Below are 18,803 nucleotides of genomic sequence, written 5' to 3'. Positions count from 1 at the left end.
ACACAAGCAAAGGCTAACAAAGCCAGCATCTATACAATCCTTATATTTATCTCATTTATACATTGATTCAGAACATCTATAAACCATACTATATCATCAAAGAAGTATACAAATTTTTTTTTCCTCTTTACCCTTTAGTTAGACCCCTCCCCTACCCCCCCCTCACCCCAACCCTCCCATTCCACCTTCACCCTACACAACATCCATTCTATTCTCCTACCAGATCACCCATAACTTCCATATTTTTTCAAATTTTTTATAGTTACTCCTTTTCTTATATATATATTTCTCTCTACTAATCACCTCTCTTACTTCTTTCATCCATTCTTCGACCGTCGGGGGTTCTTTTCTCTGCCAGTTCTTAGCGATAAGTTTTTTCCCCTGAAACAGGCACCTAACTTTTGCGGTCTGTGTGTCCCTTACGATCTCTTGTTCCTCCATCAGGCCTAATAGACAGGTCTTGACTTCCATGCCCAGCGATGTCCCAAATACAGAGTTTATTTTATCCACTATACCTTTCCAATACCTGTACAACTTGGGGCATCTCCAGAACATGTGCATCAGATCTCCTCTCTCTCCTCCACACCTTTGGCACTTCGCATCTGCCCTCTTACCAATCCTAAACAGCTTTAATGGCGTTAAATACGTCCTGTATATCAAATATAGATGAGAAACTGTCTGTAATGGAGAGAGAGAAACCCTGGGTCCAGAAGACAAAACATACTCCCATTGACCATCTGACAATGGCCCGACATCATCCTCCCATTTGATCCTATTTTTATCTTCCAGCCTGCCTTCCTGGCCCGATACTCTCAGGTTTCTATATATATCAGAGATTAAACCTTTTGTAGATTCGGTATTAACCAATTTTCTCAGAGAGGTCATATCACTCCATAATGGCTCCTTTCCACTAAATTGCGCATCTAAAGCGTGCCTTATTTGCAGATACCTATAAAATGATCGGTTGGGGATTGCATATTCTTTCACTAACTCCTGAAATGTTTTTAGCTCATCCCTAGTGCCTACCCACCAGGCCTGATGAAGTTGTGTTGAACCTTTCTACAATATAACTCTATTGCCTATCTTGGACTCTGTGTGTCCAGTGTCCACCATACCACGTTGCACCTTGCTCACAAGTTGGTTACTGGTAGGCTATCCTTGTAAGAAACTTTGCAATGGATTCCCAAAAATTCTACAATCATTATACTTCTGGTGTTGCCAGAACAGCCCTGTTTTTGATTTACATTGTTTCTATGTGGAAACCAACAGACAGAAGAGAACAAAATTTCACATTGAGGTAGATGGACCTTATTTTCAAAGTTTCCTTTGCTAAGAGCGTCTAGTGATGTGATGTCCATGTTCTCACTTACTGCTCTGTCCCTGATATCTTCTCTAGGTCTTCTTCTGGGTTCTTACTATTTTTGTAATGGCCAACCAGGGATGATGTAGTTCTCCTGCATGAGTACAGGGCTTACTTTGTCCCGCCTCCCAACACTCGCTCACAGCATGTCGATATTTTACACCAAGCTGTACAGCTCTCAGTGTACAATTAGGCAAAATTTGCTAGAAGCCAGGGAAAGACCTTTTTTTGGCAGAATAGACTATGTGGGGTCAATTTATTGATATTTTTGCTCAATATTCTTACCGAATGATCCACACATTTTTCTTATTGAATCTTGGGTAGTGCTGGATTATCAATTAGGCAGAGTCAGTGCCACACCATTTAAGGGCCCGGCGACAACAGATTAAAATAATATTTATTTGATCTCAAAAGAAAATCACTATGAAGTTTTCTTAAATTGATTACAAAAAATAGAAAAAAATTATCAACTCAAAGAAATAAAAACTTTACATTAAAGGAGAAGTAGGGCCAAAAATCTTTTGGCTCTACTTCTCATGTGGGTCACAGGAGTGCCGAACTATGGGCTAAAGCCTGCTGTCTGCTGATGATCAAAGAGCCGGTCCAGGCTCTGTAGGAATTCCAACAATATTGTCAAGATCCACCCAGATGCCTGACTGGCAGCTGGCCCAGCCTCTGAATGACCCACTGAGAGCCTGAGCCAGCCTCTTCCACCTCCTGCACAGTCTCGCACTCAAGTAAGCGCTGGAGGGACAGAGCAGAGAGCTTATGACTGATCGTTCTCGGTCTTAGAGGTGGCGAGGGATGGATGCTGCCTCCACCCATGTGAGTATATCCACCTAGGTGTGGTCAGTCGGTCGGTCGGTCATCAGCCCCGCACTTACCACATCTAAGTCACTGGCAGCACCTCCTCTGGGCGGTGTCTCCTCCTCTTGGTGCTTCACGGCAGCTTCCCCTGCGTCTCCTCCCTAATGAAGTCACAATCTGCAATGAAATCGGCAGTGCTAATCGCACTGATGTACTTCAGCGCCATTTTAAAGCCTCACCGATGTGAACCAAGACTAAAAGCTCATCTTCTTTCAGCTGTTAGTATGTAAAAAAAATTTGGGTCAACCTACAAACATGTAATGTACAGCAGTGATGGTCATCTCTATCTAGCGACCAACATGCATACTACTTAGTTCAATGATATCCCACTAGAGCTCACGCATGGAAAAACCTCTATAAACCTGCAAGTGGATCCCCAAGGTTTTGGCTATGTAGGGGCCTTCACAGAGTTTAATCCAGCTCTGATCTTGAGTGGAGAATGTGTGAATTTTTGGTGAAATTTGTGTAAAAATATTGATATATAGACCCCACAGAATCTATCCTGACATAAAAAAAAAACACCTGTTTCACGTTAAAATTCCTTCTTATGCTTTACTGACATTAAATATGTTCATAACTGACTATGCTCACCTTGAATGACCACACTTACTACTGAACTTCTTTTCTTCATCCCATTGTATTGCGTTCTTGCTTCACAGGAATAATTTCCAGAATCCTCCAGTTGAGCCAATGGGATTATATAGTGATGTGATGAATTCAATTTCTGAACCTTCTTTTCATTCTGGTAGAACGCGAACTGCAGTTCAATGTCGCTTCTTAATGTGTTTATACTCGTGTTACATGTTAGAATAATTCTGTTGCCTTCTTTGGGGAAATCTGGGTTTGTTACAATTTTCGGGTGAGAGAAGAGCTCTGCATAGACATTAATACAATCGTAAGCAAAATCAGAACACAATGGTAAATAGAATTAAATCTGCAAAGAGGTAGTCTAGATCTTATTCTTCCTGTTGTATCTTGTCCTTCTCACCTTGTATTTGGACATTTATCTTTTTACTCTTCTTAGTTAAACCATTGGCTGAATTTCTGCCCTCACAGATATAATACCCAGAATCCTCCAGTTTAGCAAATAGGATTCCATATTTATTGGAAGAACCAAATTCCTGAACGTTCTGTCCATTTCTGTGGAAAGCAAACTGCACTTCTGTGGCTGATTCGAGTTGACTACGGCTACTGAGACAGGTCAGTGTAATATTATCTCCTTCTGCTATTGGGTTTGGGAACCCTTTGATTTCCAGGTCAGTGAAGGGTTCTGAAAGAGAGCAATAGAAATAAAATTCTTGGTTTGATGTCTGCTAAAGTATTGGAAGTGAAGCCATGTCCTGGGTAGAGATGAGTCTGGGTATGTTTGGACTAGGATCTGAACCCACGTGTGCAGGCCCACCAGGAAGCTGTCACCTGTATTGGGCCAATTATCTGCAGGTCTGAACATCCCCAAACTCATCTCTAGTCCTGAGTTTGAGATTGATTTTTCAATTAACAAATACTGGTCAGCGAAAGTTACAACACACACATTGTTTAGATGATTTTTGAGGTCTCTTAAATGTAGCCATTCATTCTGAACAATCATGGTACAGATTTTCATTTCTTAACCTCTTGCCACCCATCCACATTACATTTTTGTTGGGCGACAGCTCCAGACTAAGCGACATACGGGTACATTGCGGCTTACTTCCTGGTTTGCGGGCATGCTGCACGCTTCCCCCCACTGATCTGCGCTGTGATTGGTTACAGCCAAAACAGATCACACAGGATCTGGCCAGTTTCTTCCTCCCTGAGCTCTTTTCATTCAGGTAAAAAAGAAATCCAGATTCTGTGCGAGTACAAGCAGCACATATACACTTCTAAGGCACATTTCACCCCTTTATTACCCTCCACAGTTAACCCTTTGATTGTCCTGACACCCAGCCAGTGTCATTAGTACAGTGACAGTGTACAGTATTATCACTGATTACTGTATTGGTGTCACTAGTAATGTCAGTGTCAGTTAGTCAGTTTGTAGTTGATTTACTAAAACCAGAGAGTGCAAAATCTGGTGCAATTGTGCATAGAAATCAATTCGTTTCTAGGTTTTTTGTCAAAGCTTAAAAGCAAAAGTGAGAAGCTGAATTATGGCTACCATGCAGAGCTGCATCAGATTTTTCACTCTCCAGTTTTAGTAAATTAACCCCTTAGTGTCCCTCCCAGTCAGTGTCAATTAGTCACACTATCACAGTCACACAATGAGTCCCTGATCACCGCCATTACTAGTATAGTGTCACCAAAAATGCAGTTTGGTTTTATCACAGACATGTAGCAGAATACATTTTGGTCTAAATTTATGAAGAAATTAGATTTTATTGGACATGTTTATTAACACAAAGTAGAAAATATGATTTTTCTTTTTTCAAAATGTTCTGTCTTTTTTCGTTTATAAAATAAAAAAAAAAAAACCCAGTGGTTTCAAATAGGGATGGCCGAACGGTTTGGTCCGAGCATAAGCTCGGGCCGAACTTTCGCTGTTCGGACGTTCGATGAACAGCCAAACAAATGGGTCGTTCGACCATTTGTTCGGACCCCCGAACTGACCACAATGCATTGTGGCACTGAACAGTGCATTGCAAGCCCCGATTGGCTGAAGCAGTGAAAGTTTCAGCCAATCAGGGCACAGAGCACTGTCAGAGTCATGATTGGACACTGTCATCATGACTTTATCCAATCATGGCTCATTCCCGCTCCACAGTATAAAAGTATTCTTTCAATGGCAGCCATTTTCATTGTGATTTTGGCATGGAGAGAGATAGAACGGGCTCTGTTCAGTGCTATTAGTTAGTTAGTGTGCTATACTGTGCTATTTTGCTTCAATTGTCAGTGTAGAATATTAGTTTAGTGTCAGTCTAAGGATAGTGTGAGTGTAGTGAGGAGGACCATCATTCAGCTTTGCATAGTGTGCTGCTAGAGTAGGGACAGCTCAGATAGTTTCAGTGTAGTGTAGTGAGACCGTGTCAGTAATCTTGACATTAGTGTATAGCTAGAGTAGGTACAGTTCAGATAGCATCAGTGTAGTGACGGTTGAACACCATCAATTTTATTGCATTACTGCCAGTTTAACGTCATTTACTTCTGTGTGCATTACTGCCAGTTTAACGCCATAAAGTTCTGCGTGCGTTACTGCCAGTTTAACGCCATATAGTTCTGTGTGCGTTACTGCCAGTTTAACGCCATATAGTTTTGTGTGCGTTACTGCCAGTTTAACGCCAAATAGTTTTGTGTGCGTTACTGCCAGTTTAACGCCATATAGTTCTGTGTGCGTTACTGCCAGTTTAACACCATATAGTTTTGTGCATTACTGCCAGTTTAACGCCACTTACTTCTGTGTGCATTACTGCCAGTTTAACGCCATATAGTTTTGCGTGCGTTACTGGCAGTTTAACGCCATATAGTTTTGTGCATTACTGCCAGTTTAACGCCACTTACTTTTGTGTGTGTTACTGCCAGTTTAACACCATATAATTTTGCGTGCGTTCCTGCCAGTTTAACGCCACATAGTTCTGTGTGCGTTTCTGCCAGTTTAATGCCATATAGTTTTGTGTGCATTACTGCCAGTTTAACGCCATATAGTTCTGTGTGCATTACTGCCAGTTTACCGCCATGTATCTCTGTGTGTCACTGTATGTTTGGCACAATATATTGCAGTATATTATAGTGTATCCGTGGAGTGTGTCTTTGTAGTATGAGTACTCAAATTAAAGTGCAACAAACACCTCTTTACATTGATTAAAGTGCATTTACGTACAGATTTCAACTTCTTTTTTACATTTGCTTATAAGCACCGCCTCCTCCCTCCCAATAATTCCTGGGAGGACAACAGGGAGAGGCAGACATTCCCTAGGCACTGTAAGGGGACCAGAAAGAAATATGTCCACAGGCAAAGGTGGACGTGGTGGTAAATCCTCAGGCAGGGGATCATTACCTCTGTTAGTGAGTTTGCCTGTGCTATCCAGCATGCTTTCAAAACGGGCATTCAGTGCTGCAGGAGGTTTTGTTACTGATCATAGAATGCGTCTGTCCACAGACTCCGAATCAGTCCTGGATTACCAGCTATGAAGCCCCTGATGCTGATGTCACTGATTAAGTCTTTTTGGGATGTGGAATGTCTGCAGGACTTCGAGGCTGCCTTGCTTTGAGGGTATTCAATAATTTCATCTGGAAGAATGTTTTTGGTATAGGTTTTATGGGCACAATTAACACCCAAAGACCAATATTTCAGCACCTGTTTGACAGGTGCATATCATTGCAATTTTTTTTTACAGCAGGGCCAATTCTTGCTTTCATCAAGATTACCTCTATAAGGTTACGGTGGGAAGGCACCACCGACACCCAAAGACCAATTTTTATGCACCTGTTACTTCTATTCAAGATCAAAGTGACACCAGAATGTATCCAATATATCTCTAATCTTGTTCCCAGTGCACTACATTGTGGCCTCATCATACACCCTGGCTCCCTAGCTGTTGCTGAGCAAAATAAAGGCAGCTTGCAGGGAAAATTTAAATTTTTCTTGGCTTTATAAATGCAATTATCACTTCAGCAGATTCTATACATGGTATAGATCTGCCACTTTACAGGTAGACTAAGGGGACCCCCCAGGCACTATATTGGAAGGAATTTTTCATTTTTATGCTTTGACTTTAAAAATCTAAAAATCACTGCTCCTTTAAAAATGAAGTTTTTCACAAACTTTTTTTTATTGATACATTTCCCCCAGGGCAGGACCCGGACCCCTATAACCATTGAATGCCCAATCACTTGCAAGTAAGCCTTCAAAATGGGCACTTTTGATTTTTGACGTTCGTGTCCCATTGGCTTTAACCACTTCAATACCGGGCACTTAGACACCTTCCCGCTTAGGCCAATTTTCAGCTTTCAGCGCTGTTGCAATTTGAATGACAATTGCACGGTCATGCTACACTGTACCCAAACAAATTTTTTATCATTTTGTTTCCACAAATAGAGATTTCTTTTGGTGGTATTTGATCACCTCTGCGGTTTTTATTTTTTGCGCAACAAATAAAAAAAGACCGAAAATTTCGAAAAAAAACAAGTTTTTCTTTGTTTCTGTTAAAATTTTTTGTAAATAAGCACGTTTTCTCCTTTAATGACGGGCACTGATATGGCTGCACTGACGGGCACTGATACGGCGGCACTGATGGGCACCGATGAGGTGGCACCAATGAGGTGGCACTGATGAGGTGGCACTGACGGGCACTGATGATGGGCACTGATAGGCGGCACTGATGGGCACTGATAGGTGGCACTGATGGGCACTGATAGGTGGCACTGGTATGCGGCACTGATGGGCACTCATAGGTGGCACCGATGGGCACTCATAGGCGGCACTGATGGGCACTCATAGGCGGCACTGATGGGCACTCGTAGGTGTAATTGATTGGTACATATGGGTGGCACTGATGGGTACTTATGGGTGGCACTGATGTGTGGCACTGATGGGCACTGATAGGTGGGCACAGATGGGCACAGATGGGCACTGACAGGTGGCACCGATGCGCAATGACAGGTGGCACCGATGGGCAATGACAGGTGGCACTCATAAAACATATTGGGGGCATTGCTGGAACAGTGACCATTTGTGGGCACAGATTGGGCACATTGGGCACATGTGGATGGCCATGGAGTACATACCTGGCCATCCACATTTTGCCCCTTCCCTGGTGGTCCTAGTGGCGATCCCTGGTGGTCCAGTGTGGTGATCTGAGGAGGGGGGGCTGCGCTGATAAACAATCAGCGCAGACCCCCCCTGTCAGGAGAACCGCCGATCGGCTCTCCTCTACTCACGTCTGTCAGACGCGAGTGAGTAAAAGCCGATCAACGGACACGGCGGATCACGTGGTAAAGAGCCTCCGCCGGAGGCTCTTTACCAAGATCGGTGTAGTGGTGTGTCAGGCTGACACACCGCTCCACCGATCGCCGCGATGCGCGCCCCCGGGGGAGCGCAGCGGCATGTTATCCTGCTGAACATCATATGACGCCCAGTCAGGATAACGGAACCACTTCCCGGACGTCAATCCGCTATAGGGCGGGCGGGAAGTGGTTAATGGGGTTCGTTATTCGGGTTCGAACTTGCTTCAATTATTTTATTTATTGAAAGATTGGACACATTCGAGAACATACACAGGAGAAAAATATAACCGGTAAATTTAAACATATTCAAAACACAGCTTTATAACAACCATGCAGTAAATTAGGTCACCATCTAAAATAACTCTAATTGACCAAATACCCTATATACTGCCTCCCCTGTAGTCTCTGACCCATCCCAATCAATTTTGTACCTATATATTAATAAAAACAAAAAAAAAAAAAAAGGGGGAGGGAAGTAAAGCCGATCCATGGAGATACACCTCCAGTGTGCTCACCCCACAACAAAGGGGGAATTGAGGTAAGGACTTTGAATATCCACCCTAACTGTTCAAATTATAGTCAAGGAGGGTACTTCCCTCCTCCAAGGCCAATAAGACATTCCAAAGGGACCAGGTCTTGGAATAACGCTCCTGCTGGTGTCATGCAGAAAGCACCAGATCTTCTAATTTGCTAATCTCTTTCACTTTGCGTAACCACATCCCTATCATCGGGGGTAATGCTGATTTCAATGTCAATGGGACACAGGCCTTAGCGGCATCTAGAAGATGACGAGTAATAGATTCCTTATATAACTTTTCTGGTATGTGAGACGCACGGAGAAGAAAAAAGGCCGGGTCCTGTGGTATCATACAGTCCGTGAAAATTTGGAGAATGCGTCTAACCCCTGTCAAGAAATTCTTTAATTTTGGACATTCCCAGAAAATATGTAACATGGTGCCTCTAACTCCCTGGCATCTCCAACAGAGATCAGAAGAGTCAGGGAAAAATTTCTTCAGTCTCACTGGCGTTCTATACCACCGAGTAAAAATTTTAAAATTAGTCTCTTGAGTTTTCACACAAATGGACAATTCATGTGTAAACTTAAGAATGTTGTAACTGAAGGTTTTCCCCAACTCTCGTTCCCATTCACGGACACAATTCAAAGAGTCAGTTTCCATTGATGAAATTAATAACTCATAATTGGCTGATAAATTATGTGACATTGCTCCCATCTCCAAACAGAATTTCTCAAAAATAGTAGGGGGCCTAGTAAACTGTCTCGGAGATGGAAGAGTACCAAGGAAGTGGGTAATCTGGAGAGCACTCCAAAAGCTTAATCTAAACATACCCACCTGTTCCATCAACTCCGGGATAGTCAACCATGTCCCCCCATTTATATAGCTGGACACTTGTGTACAGCCCATATTCAATAAGTGCTTAAAAGCCCCGTCGTCAGTCCCCGGTGGAAAAAAGGGGGTTCCCCAGTATTGGGTATAGAGGAGAGGTCTCCGGTATTATACCAATAGTGGGGAGCAGGGTTGAACAAAGTTTAACAGTATTGCCTATTAAAGGATGTTTGATAAGCTCTCTAGAAAGATATGCAAAGCACCAGGGAGCTCTTCCTAATGAAACAGGCGACCCTGGCATATTCAATCTGTACCCAAAGTTTAAGGCCTATATGTCTATTCCCCCATGTCTCTTAGGAAGTATTAATTGGCTGCGCTGCAACCGGGGCTGCTTATATGTTCGAACTTTCGCGGTGTTAGAAAGTTCTGGTGCGAACCGAACAGGGGTGTGTTCGGCCCATCCCTAAATACCACCAAAAGTAGACATGTGCAGAACGGATAAATATGTTTAGTTTTGTATAGGGATGAGCCCGCGGTTCAAGATGAACGTAAGTTCGACTCGAACATTGGGTGTTCGCTTGCTCGCAAACAAACCGAATATATAGGGCATTCGCTGCAAATTCGAGCGCAGCTGAATGCCCCATAATGCACTGCGAGATCACAGTGAATTGACGTCTGATGATTGGCCAAAGCATGCACCTGACCTGCATGCTTTGGCCAATCACAGCGTGCTCTGCTGTACCAGAGTATCTGTCGCCATCAGAGTACCTGAGTACCTGTTGCCATCAGAGTACCCAAGTATCTGTCGCCATCAGAGTACCTGTCGCCATCAGAGTACCCGAGTACCTGTCACCATCAGAGTACCCTGAGTACCTGTCCCCAGCCAATCAGAGGTTGGAACCCGAGTACCTGTCACCAGCCAATCAGAGTACCCGGTACCTGTCACCAGCTCATCAGAGTACCCGAGTACCTATCTCCAGCTCATAAGAGTACTTGTGTATCTGTCACCAGCTCATCAGAGTACCCTTAGTTCCTGTCACCATCAGAGTACCCTTAGTACCTGTCATCATCAGAGTACCCGAGTACCTGTCACCAGCCTATCAGAGTACCCATAACCAGCCCATCAGAGTACCCATCACCAGCCCATCAGAGTACCAGAGTATCTGTCACCAGCCCATCAGATTGATGTGATTTCACTTAGTTGATAGTTATTTATGAGTATCACTATTGACATTATTTACATTATATTTTATTTTGTTTTACATTAGAGTGTGTTATCTGCACTTGCACTTTACAGGGAGCGCGGTTTGTAATTAATTTGTTAATTATTGTCTCTTCTCTTTTCAATTATCGTTATAACGAGTTGCTCCTTAATCAATTTTACATTTGCGCGGGTTGGTAGTTCCTACCATTTTTTATACATCTCTCCTTTTTTAAGTTACACCCACAGCAATGGATATTTTTGATTATGAGTTGCAGACCCACTGACACAACTGATGTTTTTGCTTCTGCTGAAAACTTAGCACTTAAAGATTTGGAACACAATTTCAAATCCTTAAAAAATATCCTGGATAAGAAAATCTGAGCCTGGTGGGATGTTGCCACATTAGAACAGTATGTTAAAAAAAAATGACCCCTAGGCATTTACGTTGGGACTTAGGTCCAAATGATGGTCTTGAAGACTCTGATTTGGATGCCCAATTTTTTTAATGATAGTGAACAGAAATTACTGGATATAATTATTTGTAGGATACAAGCCAAACTACGAATATTAGAGACCAAAATTGTTGCACTTAAGGAGGCCATTTTACCTTTTAAAGACACTGCAGAGTACAAAGAAAAAAACATACAGGTACAGAAACATTTAGAGAAATTGGATAAGGATACCAAAGCCAAGAAAATTAAAAAGTATCAAGGTGACCTCAAAGATTATAGGGAAAACAGAATTTATAAATGGCAGGAAGTCGGTGGATCTGTTTCCAAACCAATCCATGGACTCTTCCTCTGAGAGGAGTCCATCCAGCCTCCCATTGTTCCTCTATGTTCTACCCCGGGTGGTGGTAACCAGGGGCGTAAGCCCGGCCCCCCCACCTGAGGCACTATCCACAAAAGAGGGGTACTGTTCCCAGAGGTGCCACAAGTAACTCTGGTTACTCGACTTACCCCGCCCCTATATCTAGTTCCAGCCACTATGATAATGGCTATTACGGAGGTTATGACATCCCCATGTACAATAGGTTCCAACCCCTCTACCAAGGGGATGATCCACAGAGAGGTGGCTCACCCCATAGGGGTTTTCGCAGGAGAGGTCATGGAGACCCACCCTCCCGGGGGGGCTGGAATCACGACAGGGGTTACCACGGGCAAAGGGGAAATTGGAGAGGAAGGGGGAGGGGCAGACCACCCAACCCTTCCTGGTACAATCCACCACCAGGGACCCGATATGGGGACCAGGCGAATTCCCATTGGCAACAATGGGAACCACCTGTCTGGCCCACCCAGGACCCCCAAAGAAACAACGTAGAGGCACGAGAGGAGGAAGGAAGAACAAAAAGAAAGAGAGAATAGTCGGCTAAGGAATTTTTAATTCACTTCACTCTCAATGAACTTAAAGTACTTGAGCTAGGTCTTAAATATGCCCTGGATAAAGGACTAAATAAATTTGAGGTGTTTATTGACACTGAGAAATTTGTACATAAACTTAATATCAAAAAACATTTTGCAGAGAAACGAGTTCTTAACACTCAGCCTATAGAATCAGAATACCAACACAGCGGATTGAGAAATCAATCAGTCTTTAATCCCAAAAAGTCATCTAATCATTTTCTTGAGACGTTTAAAAGTATGGCTGAGCAAGACATTAGATTTATTAAAACCAAAAAAGGGAAAAAAGAAGGGTAACATACAAAAAGGTATAGAGGCGCTTGAGAAAAAGAAAAATATCGCTATCCATCAAGCGGACAAAGGGGGGGAATAGTGGTCTTAAACAGAGATGACTACATGAAAGAACTCAATAGGCTGGTAAGTGATACTGTGACATATAAGAAAATTAAAGGTGATCCCACAAAAAAACTTAAAACTTTAGTGAAGGATAATGTATGCAAAGCAAAAGAGATAGGAATCCTTAACAAGAAAGAAGCCAGATATTTAGTCCTTGATGCACCCAGACTCCCTATAATATATCAATTGCCCAAAATACATAAAAATTCTCAGTGCCCACCCGGCAGACCTATTTGCAGTGGCATAGACTCTATTTTTTCGAGATTAGGTGAATACGTTGATTATTTTTTGCAGCCCATTGTTCAATCGTACCCCTCATATTTGCGAGACAGTAAACATCTTATGAACTTGCTTAAGGATATTCCGGTTCAGGATGACACAATCATTGTTACGATTGATGTTGAATCGCTTTATACCAACCTGGTTCAGAAACATGTTTTGAGAACAACAAAGAGGGCCCTCGATTCCAAGTCCAGCCTCAAGGTTGAACAGAAAGAGTTTCTGATTGAGACCTTGGAGCTGGCTATGTCTAATAACTATTTCTGGCATGAGGGGTCTTGTTACAGGCAGATCAAGGGAGTGGCGATGGGAGCCAAGTATGCTCCCAGTGTGGCCAATATACTTCTGAGTCTTTGGGAAGACCACAACATATTCGGAACCCACATACCCGAGATCCGCCTGTACAAAAGGTACATTGATGACATTGTGATTCTGTGGAACGGTACAGTGGAGGCATTGGAAACGTTCCTTAGTACCATTTATCACAATTGCTATGGACTACGTTTCACAGGCAATTGGAGCACAAGTGAGATTAGTTTTCTTGACTTAACTCTATATAAGAACAATGGTAAAATTCAGACAAAGACCCATTTCAAGAGCACCGATAGATATAGTTATATACCCACGGCCAACTGCCATCATCCTAACTGGCTCAAAGGGATACCTAAGGGGCAGCTACTAAGGATTAGACGTAATTGTGATTCTATGTCAGATTACATGTCTCAATCTAATCTATTGGTTGACTGTTTCAAAGAAAAAGGGTACCAGGAAAAAAAAACCAGGGCCACCCAATTACTTATTTCACGGATGGAAAGGGATCAACTCTTGAAAGATAATATCAAAGAGGAATGTGAACTGAACTATGTTCCTTTTCTGACTAGTTTTAATAAGGACTATAAGAGTGTTAAAAAATTTTTTTCAAAACACTGGCCAGTTTTGCTAGGAGACAGGACTTTGTCTAGCTTCCTACCAGAACGTCCTAGGTTCAATTATCGGCGTGCACCGAATTTACGAAATAAACTAGCCCCTAATGTATTAAAACCCCCCAGGAGAGCTCCCACTTTCTTGGACCTCAAAGGGTTTTTTTATTGTAGGAAGTGTAAAGCCTGCAAATTACCTAGGAATAATATGAGAAAAGTAGAACACTTCACATCCTTCAGCACAAAGTCTACAAAATAGACAAATTCATCACCTGCAAATCTACCTATGTCACATACCTCATTATTGTACAATTATTGATTCATATCTATACAGATTGTGAAGGGGCAATCCATTCCAGTCTCATCTCTTTATATTCTCCTTTATATCTCCTTCAAATTTAGGTATGAATTTAAATTGAAATTTTAAATTTTAATTTTGAATTTATTTAACTCCATTATTTTATTTATTTTTTTATTTATTTTATTTTATTTCATTTTATTTATTTCACTATATTTATTTATTTTATTTTATCTATTTATTTTTGTATCCTGATTTATTCATAAAATGACACTTTATTCAGTTGTGTAATCTGGCATCTATCCACAAGATGGCAGTTTAGATGTCGTAATAATTTTATAACTGTATTCTGCTTGCTGGCCACAAGATGGCAGTGTTTCCTTTAATTTTATTTTTCAATTTCAGTTAATCCCTCTGCGAGGCGGGATGTCACCGGATTGGATGCCTTTGACTGATGTGTGTATTTAAGGAGGCGGCGTCCCCTGATGATGTTAGAATGCACTGACGAAACCGGTCGGACGTACCGAACGTGACACGCCATTTCCGTTCGCAACGCAGTTTGTTTGTTTGTCCGCACTAACCCACACGTGGGTGATGCGCTTTTTAGCTTGTTTTTAGCCTGTCCAATACATTTTTGGCATACTTCACAATGGGAGTTCTCCATTCATTTTATCCCCATTCATGGCACTAGTGGTCTTTAATGACCCATCTCTATTCGGGAGTTTGTTTGCATGCATCCAAGCAGCTACAGTGTTACCTGAGTTCCAGCACCTGAACAAAGCCGTTATCGCGTGAAGCTTCTTTGGCTGTTCTTGAAGCGTTTTTGACTCTTGTCATGGGAGTCACTACAATCTGGTGAGTAGTCTGTGTGGCCGGTGATAGTGGTGGGTTACTGTTGTCTGATGCCTTGCTGAACCCCATGAGAATTTATCCAGAAGTCTGATTTCAACACTATTTAAACACTTTTTTAAACAAACTTTAGAGTGTGTTATCTGCACTTGCACTTTACAGGGAGCGCGGTTTGTAATTAATTTGTTAATTATTGTCTCTTCTCTTTTCAATTATCGTTATAACGAGCTGCTCCTTAATCAATTTTACATTAATCAATTTTACATTAGTCTAACCAGCTTCCATTTGTGCGGGTTGGTAGTTCCTACCATTTATTATACATCAGAGTACCCGAGTACCTGTCACCAGCCCATCAGAGTACCCGAGTACCTGTCACAATCCAATCAGAGTACCCGAGTACCTGTCACCATCCAATCAGAGTACCCGAGTACCTGTCACCAGCCAATTAGAGTACCCGGTACCTGTCACCATCCCATCAGAGTACCTGAGTACCTATCTCCAGCTCATCAGAGTACTCAAGTACCTGTAAAGATAATGATAACTTCAAGCGCATATACAGTATACAATATTCAGGATTAATCGGATTGGCCAGGCATATAGTCCATGGCTAAAAAGTTAGCAGCCCAGGGGTTAATGAGGGTCTGGCAGTTAGAAGCATATGGATATGGGATTACATGATTAAAAAGGGTTTGGCAGTCCAGGGGTTAAAAAGGTGTAGCAGTTCACAATGTGTGAAGTAGGTTGATGAAGCAATGGATCTAGAAGGCGGCTGCTATCCCCAGAGAGCTGGCTCTGTGATATGTAAGAGAGGGTAAAGAAGGGAAGCGCCACCTGAGTGCAGTATTAGTGAATACTTTTAATGACACAAAGTTTAAAAACACTTACAAAAGACATAATTAAAAAGGGCTCATCTGTGGATGGATGATCCTGGTGGGTTCCTAGTGGAGATGATCCTGGTGAGTTCCTCGAGCTCCAGTCTGGGTGTTGTATCAGCGATGTAAGGATGTTAGAGAAGCTTTTCAGCAGATGGTTCATCCTGTGGCCGTCAGGGGGAGGCTGGGGCCGGGGTGGAGCGCACAGAAGGTGTGCATGACGTCACGGGCTGTTCAGCGGCTTCTGGCTTCCGGGAGCAGCTGCTCCGAGCGCGTAGCCTATCCACAGACTCCCTCACAGCTAGTATCCTCCCTCCATGCGAGCCCTCCCCTTGGAATGTACCCGGAAGCCGCTGAACAGCCCGTGACGTCACGCACACCTTCTGTGCGCTCCACGTCGCAAAAAAAAACCCAGTGGTGATTAAATACCACCAAAAGAAAGCTCTATTTGTGTGAAAAAAAATGATAAAAATTTTGTTTGGGTACAGTGTTAAATGACTGAGTAATTGGCATTCAAAATGTGAAAGCGCTGAAAGCTGAAAATTGGTCTGGGCGGGAAGGGTGTATAAGTGCCCGGTATTGAAGTGGTTAACAAACAAATCCGAAACTAAATTATTGTTTCCGTCGTGCACATTTCTAACATCCACCATCCACATATACAGGTATTTCAAACCTCGAATTATACTTACGATTTATTTGAATATTTAACTGATTGCTTCTCTTTTTCACATTACTGTTTAAAGTTTTTGCTTCACAATAATATTTCCCAGAGTCCTCCAGCTGAGCCTGTTGAACTCCATATTGGTTGGATAAAGTGAAATTCTGAACAGTCAGTTGATCTCTATAGAAAGCGAACTGAAGAGTCGCCTGCCTGTGTGGGCTAAGACTCGAGTCACATGTCAGGGTCATGTGATCTCCTTCCAGCACCCGGTTTGGTGTCATCTTTATTTCAGGAGCTCTGAATAGTTCTGTAAAAGACAAAGATCAAACAGATTGGGCAAGTACTCTCCACATTACCAGCTCTATGCATTTAATGAACCGTCCAGCCCCACTGGCAGCAACCTAGAAAATAGGGATGAGCCAAACACCCCCCGGTTCGGTTCGCACCAGAACATGCGAACAAGCAAAAAATTTGTCTGAACACGCGAACACCATTAAAGTCTATGGGACACAAACATTAAAAAATCAAAAGTGCTAATTTTAACCACTTAAAGTCCAGGCCTCTTTTTCAGACTCTGCGTTTACAAGTTAAAAACAATTTTTTTTGCTAAAAAATGACTTAGAACCCCCAAACATTATACATTTTTTTCTTCTAACACCCTAGAGAATAAAATGGCGGTCATTGCAATACTTTTTGTCACACTGTATTTGCACAGCGGTCTTTCAAGCTCACTTTGTTTGGAAAAAATTCACTTTTTTGAATAAAAAAATAAGACAACAGTAAAGTTAGCCCATTTTTTTTACATTGTGAAAGATAATGTTACGCCAAGTAAATTAATACCCAACATGTCACACTTCAAAATTGTGCCCACACGTGGAATGGCATCAAACTTTTACCCTTAAAAATCTCCATAGGCGAAGTTTAAAAAATTCTACAGATTGCATGTTTGCATTACAGAGGAGGTCTAGGGCTAAAATTTATTGCTCTCACTCTAACGATTGCGGCAATACCTCACATGTGTGGTTTGACCACTGTTTTCATATGCGGGCGCTACTCACATATGCGTTCGCTTCTGCACACAAGCTCATCGGGGCGGGGCACTTTAAAGAAAAAAAAAATTTATATTGTTTATTTTACTTGATTAGATTTAATTTTTAACTTTTTTTTTTAAATTGGGTCACTTTTATTCCTATTACAAGGAATGTAAACATCCCTTATAATAGAAAAAAAAGCATGACAGGTCCTCTTAAAGATATATGGGGTCAAAAAGACCTCAGATCTCATATGTGGACTTAAATGCAATAATAAAAAAAAAATTATGTCATTTGAAAAAATGACAACAGAAAAATGTGCCTTTAAGACGTATGGGCGGAAGTGGCATTTTCTCCATACCCAGCCACGGACATTTGGGTCTGGGCAGGAAGGGTGTATAAGTGCCCGGTATTGAAGTGGTTAACAAACAAATCCGAAACTAAATAAATGTTCCCGCCATGCACATTTCTAACATTCACCATCCACATATACAGGTATTTCAAACCTTGAATTATACTTACCATTTATTTGAATATTTAACTGATTGCTTCTCTTTTTCACATCACTGTTTAAAGTTTTTGCTTCACAATAATATTTCCCAGAGTCCTCCAGCTGAGCCTGTTGAACTCCATATTGATTAGATAAAGTGAAATTCTGAACAGTCAGTTGATCTCTATAGAAAGCGAACTGAAGAGTTGCCTGTCTGTGTGGGCTAAGACTCGAGTCACATGTCAGGGTCATGTGATTTCCTTCCAGCACCGGGTTTGGTGTCATCTTTATTTCAGGAGCTCCGAATAGCTCTGTAAAACACAAATATCACACAGATTGGGCAAGTACTCTCCACATTATCAGCTCTATGCAGTTAATGAATGTTGTGATAGTAATACAGAGAGTGCAATGCTTTTAATATGTCTAGCACTGTGGAAAGGAGCTGTAGCATAATGGCACAGGTGTAGTTCCCCAAATTGGCCACTAGACAATGCCATGGTGAGGGTTGAGAACCCCGTAGTTGAAAGTAGGCAGTGTAGGTACCTAGGTAGCCACAGGAGGTCCCCAGAATAGTGATTGGAGTGTACCATAGATAGTGAAGAAGTGCTTTGGATAAAAAGTGTTACAAGAGTCTAGTGAAGTTGATCATGGGAAGCAGAGCAAGGACTAAACCATGCAAGGATGTTTTCTTTAAGGTTTTATCTTGTGAGAGCTTTTCTATAGGGTGGAAGCAAGGAAAGAGAGGTACAGGATTTATGGGACTTTTCACAATCTTTTGGCCTCGGATGTAGGGCTCTGGAAAATCCCCAAATCACCTCCCCTCTGCTGTTTTCTGTTTGCAACTAAGGTATGTCCCCTCACCTTTGAGATGACTGAAAAAAAACATGTATATGTAAATCAACCATGTTTCA

The 18,803-nt window shown here is 42.0% G+C and overlaps 1 protein-coding gene across 1 annotated transcript in view; it reads right to left on the bottom strand.

Annotated features, from left to right (window-relative positions):
* LOC141117205 (Fc receptor-like protein 3) overlaps window positions 1-18,803 on the bottom strand; it is an 80,207-nt gene that overhangs the window by 20,511 nt on the left and 40,893 nt on the right. Inside the window, exons 5-8 of the mRNA XM_073609915.1 lie at window positions 17,925-18,203; window positions 16,400-16,678; window positions 3,216-3,497; window positions 2,819-3,100 (exon numbers count right to left, since the gene is read on the bottom strand). Coding sequence (XP_073466016.1) covers window positions 2,819-3,100; window positions 3,216-3,497; window positions 16,400-16,678; window positions 17,925-18,203 — 1,122 coding nt within the window. The remainder of the gene's footprint in view (window positions 1-2,818; window positions 3,101-3,215; window positions 3,498-16,399; window positions 16,679-17,924; window positions 18,204-18,803) is intronic.

The sequence above is a fragment of the Aquarana catesbeiana genome, linkage group LG13, assembly GCF_042186555.1.
Source record: "Aquarana catesbeiana isolate 2022-GZ linkage group LG13, ASM4218655v1, whole genome shotgun sequence".
NCBI classification, from domain to species: Eukaryota; Metazoa; Chordata; class Amphibia; order Anura; family Ranidae; genus Aquarana; species Aquarana catesbeiana.
This window is presented reverse-complemented; position numbering and strand designations above follow the sequence as displayed.